General features: G+C 42.5%; 1 protein-coding gene across 9 annotated transcripts in view; it reads right to left on the bottom strand.

The window, feature by feature from the left end:
- The window catches only part of SMOC1 (SPARC related modular calcium binding 1), a 123,950-nt gene that overhangs the window by 27,034 nt on the left and 78,345 nt on the right, over positions 1 to 18,571 (bottom strand). For all 9 annotated transcript variants that reach the window (XM_084519890.1, XM_084519891.1, XM_084519884.1 and 6 more), the window contains one exon: positions 15,923 to 16,003. In XM_084519890.1, coding sequence (XP_084376016.1) covers positions 15,923 to 16,003 — 81 coding nt within the window. The remainder of the gene's footprint in view (positions 1 to 15,922; positions 16,004 to 18,571) is intronic.

Genomic DNA, 18,571 nt, shown 5'->3' with positions numbered 1-18,571 from the left:
AGTCAAAACTGGGAACCAACTCCAGCTTTCAATACACAAAATGTTTCAGCACTGACAGGCATTGATGCCAGGGGCTCATCCCAAACCTGCAGCCACAGCATTACCTGAGCACCCTGCTCCGGGACAGGCTGGGCACAGAAACAACAGCACTTGCTGTCCCCGTGTATTTTGCCTGCCTGCCTGCACCCCCATCGGTTATGCCTTATATTTTATTTTGGTGACAAATTGTGGGAGGACAGACAGGAGCTTTTGTTCTGCGTGTGGGGAACATGCAGGGTGATGTTTCACTGCTTGCACCCTTCAGCTTGGTAGCAGCAGGTGGAGCACACAAAACGCAGCATCTCCCCCATCACAGCGTGCTTTGGGTACCGGCCTCACTGCTGCTGGTTTCTGAGCAAACCGCAGCACCTACCAAAAGGAGCCTCAAAGACCCAGCATGGTTTCCCTCTCCTCGAGGGCACCTCAAGCCTGCCACACACAAACCCCCACAACCGAAACACAGAACGCCAACTTTTAAGTGTCGGCAAGTCTGACTCAAGCAGAGAGAAACTCGATCAGGAGGGAGCAGGAGGGGGATAAAGTCAACAAAAACCGAAAGGCAGCTCGAGCCTCAGCTGATATTTAAGCTGACTTCACTTTGCTGACAGATTTCACATCTGAAAAAAACAGGCCCCGTGACTGCTCCCAGGCTGCATGTGGACAGAGAGGCCATTGAGCGGAGGGCTGCAGGCTCCCTGCGAGCCTCTTACATCACAGGGGGCCCCGCCGGCTGCCCGGTGGCAATCTGCACCTCGGGCCGCAGGTGAGGAGGAGCATTCATGCAGCTTGTCGAAGCACAGCCGGGGCCAGAATTCCCTGCCTGTCATCATTTTATATAAGAAGCAAAACAAAACAAACGCCTACTGGACAGAACTACATTCCGGGAATTTTTCGATCTAAATCCCCAAAGCTTCCTGAGTGCACAAACCCAAACCAAGATCTCTCAGGTCTTTTGAGTCTTGCAAAACCAGCGCTACGAAAATCTCTGGACAAAAATTGCCAAGCGTGCATGTGAGGACAGAATCTTGCAGGTTTTGTTCAGCTGATATTAAGCAGATATAAAAATGCAAACCCCACCGTTGTCACCCATCATTGTCATTTCAGTGGCCCTTTGTTAACAATCATATCACTGCAGCTGAAATTGCAAGGAGATGTGATTTTTCTCTTTTCTAGCATGCATGTAGAAGCAGCCACTATGCACGTCCCATCTATTTCATTGCACCCTAAAGAACACAAAACAGCCATACTGTGGTAAAACAAAGGCCCAACTTGTCTGTCTGATCTTCAATCGTGGCCAAAAGCAGATACTTAGAGAACAGAGAACTAGGACAAGCATATACTTAATTTCCCCCTGTATTCTTCCAGTCTCAACCGCTTATGGGTAAGAAACTTGCAGAAACAGAAGGACTTTGCATTCAGTAAGTAGTAATGGCTTTGCACTTCCACCAGTTTGCCATATCCCTCCTTGTAAACTTTTATTGACTACAACACCCTGCAGCAAGTGTTTGGCTCAACTACATGTTGTGTGTAGAACACAGCACATACTTTGGTGGGATCTAAACCTGGCTCCAACTAGTTTTGTTTTCCTACCCTAGTTCTTCCGAAGGATGAGCCAGTGAATAATCACTCTGCAGTCGCTCCCTCACTGCCTCTCATTGCTTTATGGATTCCTACTTCACCTCTTACACTCTGAACAGTCCCAGCTGATCCAGTTGCTCCTCCTCTGAACCTTTTCCTGATCAACTTTATCTTCCCTGAGCTAGAGGGGATCAAAGCAGCAATTACACTGACATTAAATGGTGGCTCTGACAGCAGACTTGTGGAAAGTTCCTTGGGTGCCCTATGTCTAATAGGCAGAAGAGAGTATTAACTAGCACCAGCCCCTGGAGAGGCTCTTCCCTCCAAGCTATCACTAACAGCTCTTAATTCCCTTCAAAATAAACATGAATATTAATATCTTATGTATATTCCAACAGCCAGCAAAATCAGCTGGGAAATCCATACCATCAGCTTCCCTAGTATTAGTATGGGACCTGGCATGAACCTCATGCAGCATGACCCTGCAGAACAGCCTCTCTGGTAACAAAGGGACCATCAGATGCTATCCTGGCTCCAGCACACTCAAGTCAGCCTGTTCCAGTCTGGTGGCTTACTGGAAACTTTGCTGTTGCTGCCAAGGCCAAGTTTATGGAGGATAGGGAAAGCCTATGGCTAAGGTAGAAGGTTTAATGCCAGCTATGAAATTAAAGTGTCATCTCAAAAAGAAGCATATCTTTATTGCATGGGTAGGGTACTTAAAAGCCCATTCCCTGTTTCAGTTAATGGAGGTTGCAGACTAAGACATAGAGAAAGGCTATAGGGAAAGGCTTTCCTCCTTTCCCTATATTAAACACTTAGGGAGAGACAAATATTTAAGACAGCAAATCAGTGAGTGATAAACAGCCTTCCCTTATTTTCTGCCATCTCTGCTTTGACTTATGACAGCCATCAGCAAAGACGCTGAGTAACAGTTGCCAGCTTGCAGGTGCTGGGTAGCAAAACCTTTCAGTGACAGCAAATCCAGGCTACATCAAATTCAGTGACAGCACAAAAAGATGGGGTGTGCATGCAGACACAAAAGAGAGAATCACTGGCAGAAATAAACATTTTACTTTAATTTCTCATCTCTAAAATGCTAACTTTGAGTTACTTCTTACTCCTCACTGCTTCTAACACTCCTTAAAACATTTTTAAAAGTAGCGTCTCTGAAGCCATGAGCTATTGCAGGAAAGCAGGGTTTGGACATCTGCAGTTGTACATTATTTATGCAACTATTTTCCCCTAGTAATGGCCTTCTGAGAAATACATGGTCAGATTCATAAAAAGGTCTCTCATTCCTGGTCCCTTAAGTATACGCACTCAAACACACATCTAGTGCCTGCACAATAAAAATAAAAATGATGGATGAGGTAAGGGACTCATCTGACTGTCTAATAAACGAGATGCTTATTAAAGAGATGGGGTGTTTGTTTACCTTGCAAAGTTGAGAAGGGAGGGCGTCTAGCAGCCTCTGACCAAAGGCTTGGGCTCTACAGCTCTCATGCTCAGCTTGTGGGGCTGGATTCAGGCAAAGCACTGCTCTGGGAACCAAGCAGCCTTCCCCTGTTGCTCTCCTGATGTGTAACAACTCTCACTGCTGGCAGAGCCAAAGGACCAAACACTGAGCACTGGGGCTGCAAGGATGCTGAGGATGGTTAGGGTGGGACAAGGGTGGGACACAGGGAAGATTTCCCATCCAACCACAGATGATTATTTTTTCAATATTGTTCTTCTGTACGTGTTTGTTTTTTTCTTATTAAAAAAAGAAAAAAAAAAGAAAAAAAAAGAAAAAAAAAAAGACTAACTATGACACCAAAACCAACCACCTTGGAGAGATCCCTACATCCTTAGGAGTCCTCCTTCCAAATCTGAGGGCATAACCTCCCTCTGTGCTTCTCCCCAGCCCTACTGAACCTATGGGAATAGCCTAACCCCAGAGCCATGGGCTACTCCTGAGCAGGGCGGATTTGCTTCTCTTTCCCTCTCTCTCTTCTTTTGACCAGAAATTCCATCTGGACCAGAGAAACTTTTCCCATGGAGTTCCCACAAAAAGCTTCAGTTTTAATGAACAAGCATTCATCGGAAGGGGAGGAAAAGGTCTTTTACTGAAAGACTCTTGACCAGCCCCTATTGTTAGTGCTGCAGCAGGGACCTGACTTCAAAATGCCATTTCAAAAAAAAAAAAAAAAAATCAAATGCCTGCCTCTCCCAAATTTTTTTTGTTCAGCTCTGAGCTCTCCCCTGCATCAGGAACTAGCGCAGTACAGAATGAAAGGCAGCAAAAGAGATATCTGGTGCCAAATTCCTACTAACATCCTGTGCCAATCCAAAAATAAGGGCTAAGTGTCTTTGTGCCTCAGTTTTCCTCCCAGTGAGAGAAAGCATTTGTTTGTCTCCCAAGGAAGCTTAATTTAAATGAGGTTGATCTTTCATTTTTATTTAGCCTGTTGTTACACTGCTCTGACAAAGAAGAGGAGCCTTAAATGGGCTATTTTAACATATCCTGTTTACCAGCTGAAAGGTGCTTGCATGTTGCTCTGATGTGAACAGGACTGGGCGCGCTCTAGAGCAGGTGCCTCAGTCCAGGTGTGGAGCTCACAAAGGCTGCAGGCAGGAAGCACAGTCTCATTCCTAAGAGAAGGTTCAGCACAGGTGGTATCAGCTACCCAAATCTGCACCCCTTCCACCTCGGAAAGGAAAGAGAATGTGAAAAGCCTTCGGTATGCACTTTCACAAGGGCTGGCAGGGCCACCAAAGAAAGGCAGTGAATAGGCACCAGCTGCCTGTCCCCAAAGCAGGGATATGGGTGGAGGAAGAGAAACAACCCCTTCTGTGTTTACTAGGAGCACAATGACAGCTGAGCAAACACAGCTCATGAGGATAGCATAAATCTCTCCTCACCTCTGTTAGCCATCAGCTCTGCTACCCACTCCACCCTGTTCTGTCTAGGACTGTAGTCCTTCCAGGGTATTCTGTTAAACATAAAGGTAAAAAGAAAAGCCTTGCAGGTGCTCCCACACTATAACAGTTGAGCAGTCCTTGCTTTTCCTTAACACTCACCCAATTTCATTTCTCAAGGTGTAAGGCTACAGAAGAAACAGAGATTACTACATGTTCCAGCGCTGAACAAGCACAATGCAAAGTTTCAACAGGTGGCTTATAATTTTAAAAACAGATTGTTCCAAGTGGCTCATTAAACCTAAGCTGCCAGGGAACACATCCCTCCCCTATTTTCATTCTGCTCAAAGCGATAGAGCTGCCCTGCATTCCCTCATGATGTTCATACCTCCCCTCTAGCCTGAAATAAGGAGGAATAGTTGAAGGAGTGAAGCACTGTCCCAGGGATGAGAGTTAACCTGCTGAAGGTAGAAGCCACCCTTCAGTGCCCAACACATGCTCGCTATGCAGAACCTGTGGGCACTAAGTGCTGCCCAGCTAGGAAAGGAGCCTGCGCCACAATTTCTAAACCACATAGGAATAAAGATCCATGGCTGTGTATCTTGAAACCTGTCCCTGCAATTCTAACTCAACTGTCATTCAGAAAGAGCTTAGACTCTTTCTACCATCCTTCTGTCAGTCACAGAGTCCTAGCCCTCCTAGAGCTGTAGCCAGACTAGCAGCAGAAAGAAGACAGTGCTATTTTATGGCTACAGTACATCATTCTGGCAACAAAAAAAAAAAGTGAAAACATTTGCATGATCATAAACAATGCTTTAGACAAAGCTCTGAATAAATTCTAGTTCATTAGAGCATATTATAAGTTGTGTCACTCTTATAAGCAAATGAGGGAAATGGACATTACATACAATTACTGTCAAATAGTTGCCTAACGCTGCAGGTTAAGAAAAACATGCTCCAGGAGGCAAAAGCTCTCTGTGAAATAGTTCCCTCATATTAAAAAAGATTATTAGATGCGTCTTGCATCAAATTCCAGTAAGTGGCCACTTTGGTTAGTGGAACATAGCGTCCATTTTACAGATGAAAATTCAGGAAAGAATTCAAAGTCATCTTGACAAATGGTTTGAAAGCAGTACGATCACAACTTACAAGTACAAAGCAAAATAACCAGGAAAGAGAAATCCAACGTGTGGAAAGGAAATTACTGGCGAGACAGCAACACTTGGAAAAAAATGGTTTAGGTAGACCGCAAAGAAGTCTGCAACTTCATGACACTGCAAACAACTGAAGTCAAAACAGGTAAATCTAGTTGTGGGGTGTAGTGACAAGGGCCTCATACATAAGGAACAGGCACTAACAACTTGTGAGCCTTTAAATCAGCGCATGTCCACCTCTGGGCAATGCCCGCTGAGGGTGAGGTGGACCTTTTGGCAACAGTGCAGAAGAGAGCAAAGGGAACAGGCAGAGGTCTAGGAAACTTGATCTATGAGAAAATGCTGAAAGAATTCCATTTGTTTAGTCTAGGGATGACATTCAGTCTTCTGAGATTTAAAAGCTGTTATATAAAAAAAAGAGAGATGGTCATAGATCATTTTTTTCTTCCCCAGGGGTAGTTCAAGTAGCAGTCAACTTACTTGGAGAAATGAGATTTAAGATTTGATATAAAAAAGCCCTGGTGATAAACTGATCATTGAAAGAGGTGAAGGAACCCTGTTGCCGTTTTAGGCACAGGTTGCACAGAGCTGCCATTATCTGGGTATAATCATGAGTCAAATCAGGGTGGAACAAACTGTGCGACCTCTTCAGGTCTTTCCCGCTCTTCTCACAGAGAATGGTAAGCTCCAGCAGATCCTACATGCCCAAGGCATTCTCTTTAAAAACACAGCCTGAAGTCTTCAAGGGATTTGAGCAGGTTTAAGTTTGCAGATTTCAGAGTCTGATCTTCCTAAAGCATCTGTCTGCCATGTACCGTATGACAGCTGTAGCTGTGCAATACCCTCACGATGACAACAGCTCCCAGTCTGAGCAGGGAAAGTTGGCACCAAAATGGAGGGAGCCCTGTTCAGTTCTTTACATCGGGACAGTTCCTCAGCAGTAGAAATGCTTCCAACCTTAGACACCACGCTTGTGAATTTGAGAGGAAGCTACCCGGAGTCTGTGGTTTCTCTTCTCCAACTCCTCTTTTCCATTCCACATAGTTTCTAAGCCCTGTTAGCTTGTGGTATACCTAGCTTTGAGATAAGCCACCTGTCTTTGAACACATTCATTTTCCCTACACTTCTTTCTCATGGCACTCTTTCCACACTAAGGAATGCTACTCAATAAAATGAGAAGCTATAGGTGTTTCCACCAGAGCCTTAACCTTACCGGGAAACTATTTTTACTTCCACACCTGTTTTTAATAGTACTTGGAACAACCAGCATGGCAGTTGTTGGAGACCTTGCTTACCTCTGCTGGCTGGACTGTATGAGCACAGCATTTTTACAATTTTGTAAGTGCATAAATATAGGGCACCAAATAGAAGCTTTTAAAAACTGTCACAGGCAGGTAAGAAATACTTCAGACCAGTCTACCTAATTACAGTAACATTCCTCTTTTGTGCTGATGAGCAAAGCCACGGAGAAAGAGACAAGTGTGTTGTCTGATGAGTCTTTTCATGTACTGACAGACCGGCTTTTTCCTGCAGCATTTAGCACTGGAGGAGGAGACACGGGGAACTGCCTCTGACAGGAACACTAGCACTTACTCTTAAACACCTAGCTTGAACCAACCTGTCTTTGGGCAAAACATTCGGGCTTTGAAAACTCAGTGACCTAGTGTATGGGATTTGGACATAAGAGAAGCTGCAGCATATCAGGGCCTGTTAAGTAAGATGAGACGGGAGTCTGATGATGCCAGGAGGATCACATACGTCCCTGCATTACAACTGGTAAAACTGGAGAAATGCCTTTCCATTCACCCGGAGCAAGGGTAGCCAATTTAACACATCTTCCTTCCTCATGTGCTCCAGGAGATTGAAGGCTGCCTTGCTGTTTAAACACACAGTCCCATCTCTTTGCCTGGCTCTTAGTGTAGGTCCTCTGCACGCCCTTCTTTCCTGACTCTTCAGAGACAATTCCTGGGATATTCTACCAGATTTTTCCAGCTACTGTTGCAACAGACTGAAAAACATGCAGCTAAGACACCTTTGAACTGTACCACAAAATGTCCTTGCTGATCCCCACTGACCACTTTATTTTGGTAGCCTAGCATAATGCCAAATATGTGAGGACCGCAAAGAGAAAAAGAACACGAGGATGGCAGCTTTTACTCATGCCCTCCGTGCAGAAATATGCACAGAACTCTTACAACACAGCTCATAGCTCTTAAAATGAGGCTTTGGAAGTAATGAGACCACAGCCAACATTTACCTCAGATATTCCATGATGTTCCTCCACAAGCTCTACTGATATTCCTGCAGAAGGTTCCCTTCTCCCCTTCATCTACTCGCTCCCTCTCCAAGACCCACTGAAGTCTAGAGCCACTTCTCCACCCTAAGGTGACCACTAAAAGGAGGAAGGTTTCACAGGAGGGACAGGGTTTTCCAGGGGTTTTGAAACACAGCTCTGCTCCTTCATAGCCTTGTGCTCTATTAGGTGATATACACAGCCTCCTTGGACAACGTCAGGGACAGCAGACGCTTTTGGAGATACTGTTCTGTGTACCACTGAACCTGTTTTTATTCAGTTGGCTTCCTGCAAATCATTTGGGTCCTCAGTTCTATAATCATCAAACACCACCAGGGCTTTTGGTTTTAGGACAGGCCTACTAGGGCTACACTGTTCCAGATGGAACCTAGAGCGGAGGTCCAACCATTACTTTTAAACCACTCCTCCTTATCCGTGGCACCTTAGAAATGCCATGGTCTTTCTCTTGAAGTTGACAGGAACATTCTAAGAAAGGCAGGAAATCAATGTGCCAGTAGGTATAGTCTACCCACAGGCATCAATATGTGCTCAAATGGATGTCTGAGGTGCAGATCCACGAACAAACCTGTGCCAAATTGTGGTAGTATACACAGTGAGGAGCTCCTCACTGCTAAGGACACCGGCAAATCAATGCAATTCTTTCATATAAACTTGCCTCTGCTTAAAAGCAAAACAAACTTCACAAAGTTGTCCTCTCCTCTCTCCATTTCTCCCTGTAGGCCCAGGTTGTGCCTGGTGCTACAATCTCTTTCCTTTCCTTTTCCCCTCCAAATCTTTGTTGGTTTAACCTCAAATGCAATTGGTGGTGGGTTTTTTGTAGTTTTTTTTTTTTTTCCTTTTACCCCAGCTTCTTACATCTTTGCCACTTACTGCCCCCCTCCTATTCCTCCCTACCCACTCTCCTTAACTGGCAGCTGCAGAGTAGCAGCCATGACTCCATGTCTAGAGTAATTTGTTTTCTTTCTTTGGGGGATCGGGAGGGGGGAGTGACTGAATTCTTTGGGAATGATTTATCACAGCACTCAGGGGGAGCTTCATTTATTTGCCTAGCTGCATATGGTTTAACACCTACGGTTGCATGCCGATTATTATACTATGTTATTTTTCCCACTTGTATACTTTGCACCTTTTCATAGAGCAGATTAACTAGTCCCCAGTGGCACGTTATTTATGGCTTTGTTTGCAGGCTGTCTGGGAAGGGTCCTGGTCCTTGATCGTTCCATTCTCCCTGCTTCTTCTGCATCCTACCTTCTTCACCACACCTGTCACAGTGAGGCTGTGGGAGAATCACGCTTGGGCACGACCTCTGTCAGACCTTCTCAGGACCTCCAGGGGGGAGAAAGAGACTCCTGTCCCCCCCCAGAGCAGTGGTCAAGGGGATTAGTTGAACCACAGATGGAGCAGCAGGATGTGAATGAGAGAACAGAGAGAATAAGAGAGAAAAAACGCTGCATTTTATGGGTTCCAAGGAAGCAGGAACTCAGCGGAGAAGAATAGAGATCTGCAGTGTAAATTAGATGGAATTAGTAAATTCATACTCAATGTGAGCTTCTCCTGAGATTGCTTCATTTCCACTGCCTAAATTAAGATGAATTCCAAAACAAAACCAACCAACCAAACCAAATCAAAAACACACACACAAAAAAAAAAAAAAACAACAAAACACAAGCCACTCAGAAAAAGAAAGGGTGAGAGGAAAATCATCAAGGTTTGAAGATAAATAGTTCTGGCAGGTGGGACAGTGAAGTGACAGGTTTTAGTCCAATAGTTCTGACAGCTCAGAGGAGGACTATATCGGGAAGCACTGACTCAAGATGCAGGACAAGAGCCTGCAGACAGTAGGAAAGGCAAAAGCTTTCTGACTCATTGGTTCCCTTTTATGAGTCCTTGTTCTAGACATCACTGACAAATTTTTTATTCTTTAGATATAGGGAAGTTCAAAAGTCACTGTTCCCAGGTGTTAAGCCCAAATCAGAGGAAGGCACCAAAACATTCAGCAAGAAGGGCTGCAGTCTACATTAAGATGTCATGCCCATGCACCAAAATGCTCCAATTCCAGTGTCACTAAATCTTACTCAAATGTCACTAAACCATATTTGTGTCTGGCTACTTCCCCTTCTCAACCTACTTTCTGCTAATGTGACATCAACTTTTGATTCTGCTTCTCTCCTCCACTTGATGGCCTGACCAACACTAACCAGCCCCAGATTTTGGGGGAAAAGCCTACAATCCTGTAACAGACATTTGGACAGTAACATTAACACACCTGGTACATAGAGACAGCCAGTCATTTTGCAACTAACACAACCAGTTTAGTAGAAGCAGAACCTAGGAGAAAAGCAGGAGGAGAAGCAGAAGCCCATGGTCTCACATGCCTTTAAATAATGAGGTGGGAAGTGCCATGTGCGAAGACAGGAAGGGATAAGCACAAGTGAGAAACTGCCCCCATTCAAAACCAGTGCTTGGCTTTTTGAGAGCCTCAATCTGAACCTATCTCTGGCTCCCTGGTCCCTGCACTGTTCCAAGTGTCCAAGGCACAGACTCCTTGTTAATGCATGGAATCCTAGAAAGACTCCATATGCCTAGGGAAACAAATTTCTTTTTCCTAGAAGCAACCACTATCCCTGTTCCTTAATAAAGGCATGCAGAAAAGTGGTATCACTTCCTAGATGACTACTAGAGAGAGAGTGGTATTTTGGGGTGCTGTGTGGGTTTTCTCACTTTTTTTTTTTCCTCCTCTCCTGCAAGAGGGGAAAAAATTTATGGAAAACAAACAAACCAGAAAACCCATGTCCTGGAAATACATTTGATATAATTACATCCCACCTCGCTGTGCAGATCTTTGGAGACAAACTGCACTGTTGTGAGAGCACAGAGGGTCCCCTTCAGGTAGGGTAGAGAGTGCACTTCTACTTCTTGCAGGGAACAAGTGGCTTTCAAGCTGTTTTTCCCTTTGAGAAGCCCTAAAGTTTGGGCTCCAAGTAAACTCAATTGAAAAAAAAAAAAAAAAAAAAAGGAAAACAAAAATATGAATACCACCATTTTTATTTACAGTTATAACCCTGTCCACGAAGAGCTCCTGACAGCAGAAAACTCTGTCACTGGAAAGCTGTCACATCAGATGCCTTGGTGCTTGGGTGCCAGAGCCAAACAGAAGAGGCCACGTGAAGTTGGCTCGCATTCAACAAGCAGGATTTTGAAATAAACAGCTACTTTTCTTCACCACCACCACCCCCTTTTTTTTTTTCTTTTTTTTTTTTTTTTTTAAACTAGGCACACACAAACCTGTCTTCAGCTGCTAACCTTAATATATTACTCATTCTTCCTTTCAAATAACGTCATGTTCAAAACCCCAGTGACTGCAGAATATTTACTTGAGGCTGCTACTGCTGGTTTCTCTAGAGCTGTTTATTTTTCCATGCATGAGCTCATTACATCACTCTGTGGTTTTCTTAAAGGTTGTCAGGGTACTCTGGATACAGGCTGGAATCTCTTGCTAACCAAAACCAAATCACTAAGTAGCACAAACGGATTTGGAGATAACCCAACTCTGAAAATGAGGAACAACCATGAATTCTTCAGTGGAGATGGGGTGCTCCCAAACAAGCTGCCATTAGAATTATTTTCTTGGAAACGGGATTCATTATCAAGTGTTTCCCTAGAGTAAGAACTGTAAAAGAATAATCATTTGGACTGTTCCAGGCTGGAGTAGGCTGGTGAGAGGAGGTAGGAAAGCAGCAGCCTGAAACAGTAAAAGTAGTATGAAAAGGCAATTCCCACCCAAACTGTTAGGAAACGGCCATTGCAAAGGTGCGGTCTGTATCTCTTCCTGCTCTGGCAGTGTTAAAAATAAATGACACATCACAAAGAGAAGTGCAAAATAAGAGGCTTAGTTTGGGGGATGCATATGTGCACACAGGTGTGCACGTTTGTAGAAGGTGGAAATCAAACTGAACAAACAAAAATGTTTTTGTCATCTTGCACAGCAAACAAATTATTTTGTGTTTATCTAGATCTTTCACCTACCCCCAAAAGAAAAACTTTTGGGTTTTTATGTTTCATAAAAAAATGAAATGACTTAGTTTGTAAGTGTAGAAAAACATCAACAGTTCTGCTACTCAACAGTACAGATGTTACAGCATGTTCACATTTTTGTTCCTGCCTTTGGCCAAGACAATTTTAACCTGCATCTCACCCCAATGAGAAAGATCTATTCATTGTTCTTTAAGGTGGACTGGGGTAACAGCACTAGCAATCGTGTTTTACTTAACACAGAAAAATTCACTAGGAAAACACCTGGAGACATATGGATTCTCAGTCAAATGCTCTGATCAACAGACTGGTCATTCTGATTTTCCTGATCCCTAGCTTAATTAATATTTACACATACTAAGCAAAAAGTAAATGTTCCAAAAGAGAAGACTGTTTCAGGAGAACCATTTCTGCTCACCAGCACTAAATGGAAGGCAGAACACTCAGATTTCAAATGCAGCTCTTGTGAGATACAGACTACATACGCAATGAGGATTGCAGGAAAAAGCAGGGATGTCACCGGTTCTGCAAAGCTCAGCTCTCTGCTAGTTGGTTCACTCTGATGGGATGCAGGAAATTCTGACTCAGACTGCTCCCAGTAGTGAGAAAGGGTCCTATCCATCACCACTACCAAGATGGATACAACAAATTCCTCAAATCTTCCTGACTTCCTCACTCCTGTCAGGTACATGGCCACACCAATGTTACCAGATACAAGGCTCATTCACAGGACAAGGCCTGAAGCCTTGCTGTGCAGTCATTAACCATGCTGGAAGCACTCTGGCTTTGTGCCTTGTTCTTTGGGAGAGTTAAAGGTCTGAGGAGAGCATTCCAAGCTACTCAATTCCTCTCCCTTACTTCTTTTTCTTCAGTAGATACTCAGCAACACACCACAGGCTCTAAAGTCAGATAAAAATGTCTCTAAAACGTGTGGTTATGTAGGTAACTTACTCAAAGGTTATTCTAAAAGCTTCCACTAAAGCACAATATTAACAGGAAAGATAATGACAAGTCACAGCGCCTATTTGTCTCAATATAATACTTCTTACATTCTCCCCACGGTTGATATAGTGATGGTGTTAGCTTTCCAGAATGTCAAATAGAAGTGCTGATTAGAGAGTAGCACACAAGTCTTTTGACAGTAGTTATCTACAGGACTTCTCTTCAGCTGCAGCAGACAGGGCTACGTAACCACCACATGGAGGAGAGAGATCAGAGTTAAATGTTTCAAGTATACAAATTTGAAAAAAGGGCAGGCTTTCAAAAAACTCAAGACTACTGAAAAAGAAGAATTAAAAGTGTTAGATTGGCTATTAAAAAAAAAAAAAAAAAAAAAAAAAAAAAGACAGACCCATCCAGGGAAGCTTCCTGTGGGAAGAAGTGAAACCTTTAGTGCCTAAGGCTATATTACACTATGTTAGAAAATACTGCTCTTTGTACAGTACAAACATTCTCTAGCCCTAAAGACAGCAGATTAGCTGACCTACTAGGTCTTTTCTCACTTCTAATTTCAGTCATCCCATTAAATTGCAGCAAGAGGATAGGAGGATGGATCAGTTTCAGGACAGTTAGCTGCAAGCTCAACGGCAATATACATGTAGCTGAGTAAACACCAAAAAAAAAAACCAACAAAAAAAAACAATCTTAGGCTAGCGAAACTTACCTTAACCCTTTCCAAAAAAATTAAAAAATCAGAAGTGTGATAGGCATTGATATTTCAAGCTGCCAAGGGATTGAAAACAGCAATTAAAAATACCCCTTAAATATGCACGCCCATCCCATGACATGATCATCTTCATCCAAGAGATACTTGAAGACATTTGAAAAACCTGATTCTAAATGATAATTCTTCTCACCAGCTCTTAGTTGTTTCATCCCACCAACCCTACATTGTCTTTTAACATGTATGACAAGGGCCTGGAATGAGAGGTACCAAACAGTGGGATTAGGCTTAGCTGACTGAAAGAAAGACTAAAATAGCTCACACTTCCCATCAGCTACACTACAGACCCATTTTGATGAGGCAGCATTTCTTGATATCAATAATTCACTGTAATAAACAGAGATGGCTCTGTATTTGTAAGGCCCAATGTGGAAACTTGAGTCTAAAACTGGCAACCCAGTCTCTTAATAAGATCCCACAGCAAATGAGCGTCTGTTGGGGCCACAAGAAAGGCTGAGTCAGTTGAACCACACATCTCCTTTTGGCATGCTGTAGAAACCACCTGTTATGGAATTCTTGAATTTTCCAGAAGATCATTTATTTTTTATTTGTAGCTTGCACCCACAATAATCTTGTTTGAATACAAGAAATGACATCATAACTAATTGGAGAAAAAATAGTGGAAAAAAGGTAAACCTCACAAAATGAACTTTCACAGACACAACTCTACCTTACACAAGGCAGCTTCCTAAGGAAACACTTGAACAACATGAAAGGCAGTCTACTTCTGCTCTGTTGGGCCACCAAGGGTAGAGGACAGGCTCTTTAATGAAAGACCCTCCCAGTTCTAAGTCACTTTCTACCCTCCCAGAACCAGATTTGAGAGCTCGTATTTTCATCACAGCTACCAGGTTTGCTGCATAACAACGAAAGATGGTCTCTAAGATAGGCAGAACCCATCATTACATAGGATATTCCTATCAAACTGTCACCTTCAATTGCACCATGAATAAACTGGTTGCCCCAGTACTTCGCAAATCACCCTATGAACACCTGGTGTTCACAGACCACCCTGCTGAAAATGTAGTCAGGAGGTAAGGCAGAGCAGACCTTCTAAAATTGGGGTCTGGGCAACACTGGGTCTCCAGCTCCTAAGAGCTCCACACTGCAGTGAGACAACCACCTCACCTAACATAGTTTTCTCCCTGCAATGTGGAAGGAATCGGAAAAGTTACAGGAATTGCTGAGTGCCATGAATGCTCTCAGGCTAATCCAGAAATACAAGGTGACCAGGTACTTCAAGCTAGTGTAATTTATCTGTTCTGGGGGCTGGAGTTATTCCCAACAGTTGTTCTAGCTATATATTGTTTTGTAAAATATATGCAAAAAGAGCAGCTGCTATTCAAACCTCAGAATAAACCCACGATTTCTTAAGGCAATTATCTCTTTTGATGTCCCTTCTACCTTTTTGTATTCTTCCACTTTAGTTAAAATATATCAGACAGAAACCTTTCTTACCCCTAATCCCCTACTTTCCTATTCAGATTGTTCAAGTCTCTTGTGATTTCTTTGACTTCACACAGTTACAGCCTCATCTCCAACCTCAAGTTTTATATCCTCGCTTCATATCTTGCTGCTTCCCCTGCTTCCCATTCATGTTTATATTTTCTTTGCTGTTATTTGCTTAGGTCTTCTCTCATCCACTCTACTACCCACAAAAATTCTCTCAACATTTACTTAAGCCCAGACATAAGTAACCTACTTTCTATTGTGAAATAAGCCTATAATTTCTCTATCAAATATCAAAAAATATTCCCTGCAGAGAAGAACCATGAAGTTTCAAGAGAAGCCCCTCTCTGTATTTTCTCAACTGCTTAGACCAAAACCACAGCAAAGATCTCAGAGCCAAATGCATCTGTTTGCAAGTCCATGAAAGACTTGATGAACAGCAAATAGAACAAAGATGACAAGTGGCTGGGATGAATTATCACATGAAGACATTAGAGCTTCCCCAGTTCTGGTCTGTGGAAACAAACACCCTTCATCACACATTTATTGTGGTCTTCTGGACACAAACAAGGATGCTATCTAAAATTCTTTTATAGCCCACACTTCAAATCCTGCTATGTAAATGCAGCAGGATAGAATGAAGAAAATGAAGAAAGAATGAAACAAGACGAGAGTGAGGAACTGCAGTTTAGATTAAAAAAATCAACTTTTTTGGGGGATGGGATGGAATATTACCTGAATTCCTTACGCTGGAGCTGTTCAGTTTGGAATCTTTGATGACCAAATGCTTAATCCACAGGGTGGGTGCTGTGATCTCTGAAAGAGAAAAAATAACTGCCTTAAAGAAATATGCTAGCAGCAGGTAGCAAATCCACACAGTCCTTAGTCATGAGGACAAGGTGCTGCCAATGGATACATGTCTTTGTAGAGATTGGCTCACCCCCTGGTGAGTCTTCCAACTGCTTAGGAGCCAGTATTTGTAAACGTGCCATGAGGTTATCTTATCATTATCTTCCCCTTCCAGAGGGGGAAGATATTGGCAAAATACCAATTATAGAGTAAAATACCAATTTTACTCTATTGGCAAAACATTATTTTCTCCCCCCATTTCCCACTTCTTAGCCAAATTCTCAAGCGTAAAGCGTTTCTCATCAAGACTTACAGAACTCAATGGTTATGTGCTATGGTAAATACTGGTTTCCACCAAAGTATGTATGAAATCCAGATATAAGACATTTAATCCAGACCTTAAATATTGTTTTAACAACCCAAGCATAGCTAATCACAGGTTTTTCAGTTCCTTAAAACAAGCAACAGCAAAACCCAAAATAAACAAACAAAGAAATAAGGGTATTTCTGGAAAGACTTAAAGGGAAATCTGTTAAAGAACTAAGTTCTGGTTAAAAAAGCACTTCTAATGCACTATTACCAAGATACACAAACACAATGTTGTGGAAGAATTACTTAGAGTTCCTCCTCTGAAGTGTTACACTCAACTTGAAAACACAGCAGAGCCTGCCTTAAGAAACTCCTTATGGCAACGACACATCAGCATTTGAATAGAACTGAGCAAAGCAGTACTTGATACCATGGGCTTGAGCTCCTAAAGTGACATTTTCAGAACTGATATTTCTCAGCTGAAACAAAATCCAGTTTCCACAAGAGCTACTTTACATGTTAGATCCTGGAGCTGGCTTAAGGAGTTCATCTAAGAAGTTTTTAGAAGAGTTTTCCTGCTCCTTTGTTGACATTTATGTGGATCTGCTCTGCAAAGGAGAAGCTGGCTGACTACTAGAGAAACTGATTACACATTAAAAGTGCACGAAGGAAAAGTGAAGGGTATTTTTCACTTCTTAAATGTTTTTAGCTACATTGATCATAAGCCTTATTGTAATCATGCTCAGGGCATGTTTTTCATATGAAAATACAGGTTGAACACCGATAGATATCCCAGTAGTAGTAAAATTTTGCGTAACAAAGATTGCCTTATCTGTAAATTTCACTACACTATTTTATTACCAGTCATAAAAAAGTACATACATGCATAAAATACATGTACCTATGTACCTTGGGCTTTTTCTTGGGATAGCTTTATCAAATTAAACATCATGCAAAAGGTAGGAAGGGGAGAAGCACAAAAGCAGAAAAGGCCATGAAGCAAAGTGCTAGATGCAAACTGCCAAATCTGGAAAGAAATTTAGCTCTGACTCTGCATTGCATGAACTGAGTACATCTACAGCTGAAAAGGAACGGATAACTGCATTCAGTGGATGTCAGAGAATGGGTCAGGGCCTCTAGATACACAGTAGAGCATATCTTTAAGCGAGACTGGAAGTTACAGAACAAGCAATCTTCAGAAAAGAAAAAGGAAAAGAAAAAAAAGGAAGTGAACCCCTTTGGAATCTACTGTAAAAATGTATTTTCAATCCAGTTAACGAGGATATTTTTCAGAATACAGAGAAGCAATCTAGATTAATAACTCCTCTGAATAACAGATCTGTGGAAAGAGAAGATTTCCACTGTGTCACAAGGTAAAGTTTACCAAAACGAGAAGATGTTCAGAGAAATTGTTATTTAGAAAATGAATACAAATTGCATGTTGAAACTAAACAGAAGGTGGTGGATGCAAAGAAAACAGAGCTTAGAAGTAAAAGAGGGAATAAAACGGGTATATGTAGTTGGGTTGTTGTTTTTTTTATTATTATTATTTCTTATTTTACTTATAACTATAGCAAGGACCAGTAAAGTGCATCAGTCCCTTGTTGCTTGAAGGTAGGCATCCAAAAACCAAGTGTGAAAAAAAAATCTGCGTTTTTATTCATCTTTTGTTATCGAGTCCATCCTGGTTGCCTGACTTTGAACACGCAGATTTTCAGGAACCCAACAGGTGTCTCAAGCCCATTGGAACTGAATGAAATTCAGACATTAACTCCTCTGAACATCTATGAAAAATCCAGACTTGACAGTTGAATGGGTAACTGTTCTACCCTTTTCTGTCACCTGACATCTGCATCTGACACAAAGTACAAGCCATTCCTCAGGACGACCTTCTCCAATGAAGCAGATTTCCAATGAAGCATCATGATGTGGTTGCTCAGAGTCAAAGGACTGTACAGGATAGCATCCTGAGACCTCTAGTTCAACCTTCTGCTCAAGACAGCGTGTGGTCAGACCACATTGCTCAAAGCCAGCTCAGAAAGGACATATCGCCACTTCTCTGGGCAACCTGTAACCTGTTCCACTGCCTAACCATCGTCATGGTGTAAAAGCTTTTCCTTATATCCAATCCAAACATGTTTCAATTTTTGACAGCTGTCTCATCTTCCCAACATGCATTACTGTGCAGAGCCCGGCTCCATCTTCTTGATAACCTCCTTGTAGGTA

The sequence above is a fragment of the Aythya ferina genome (genome assembly GCF_964211825.1).
Source record: "Aythya ferina genome assembly, chromosome: 5".
Lineage (NCBI taxonomy): Eukaryota > Metazoa > Chordata > Aves > Anseriformes > Anatidae > Aythya > Aythya ferina.
This window is presented reverse-complemented; position numbering and strand designations above follow the sequence as displayed.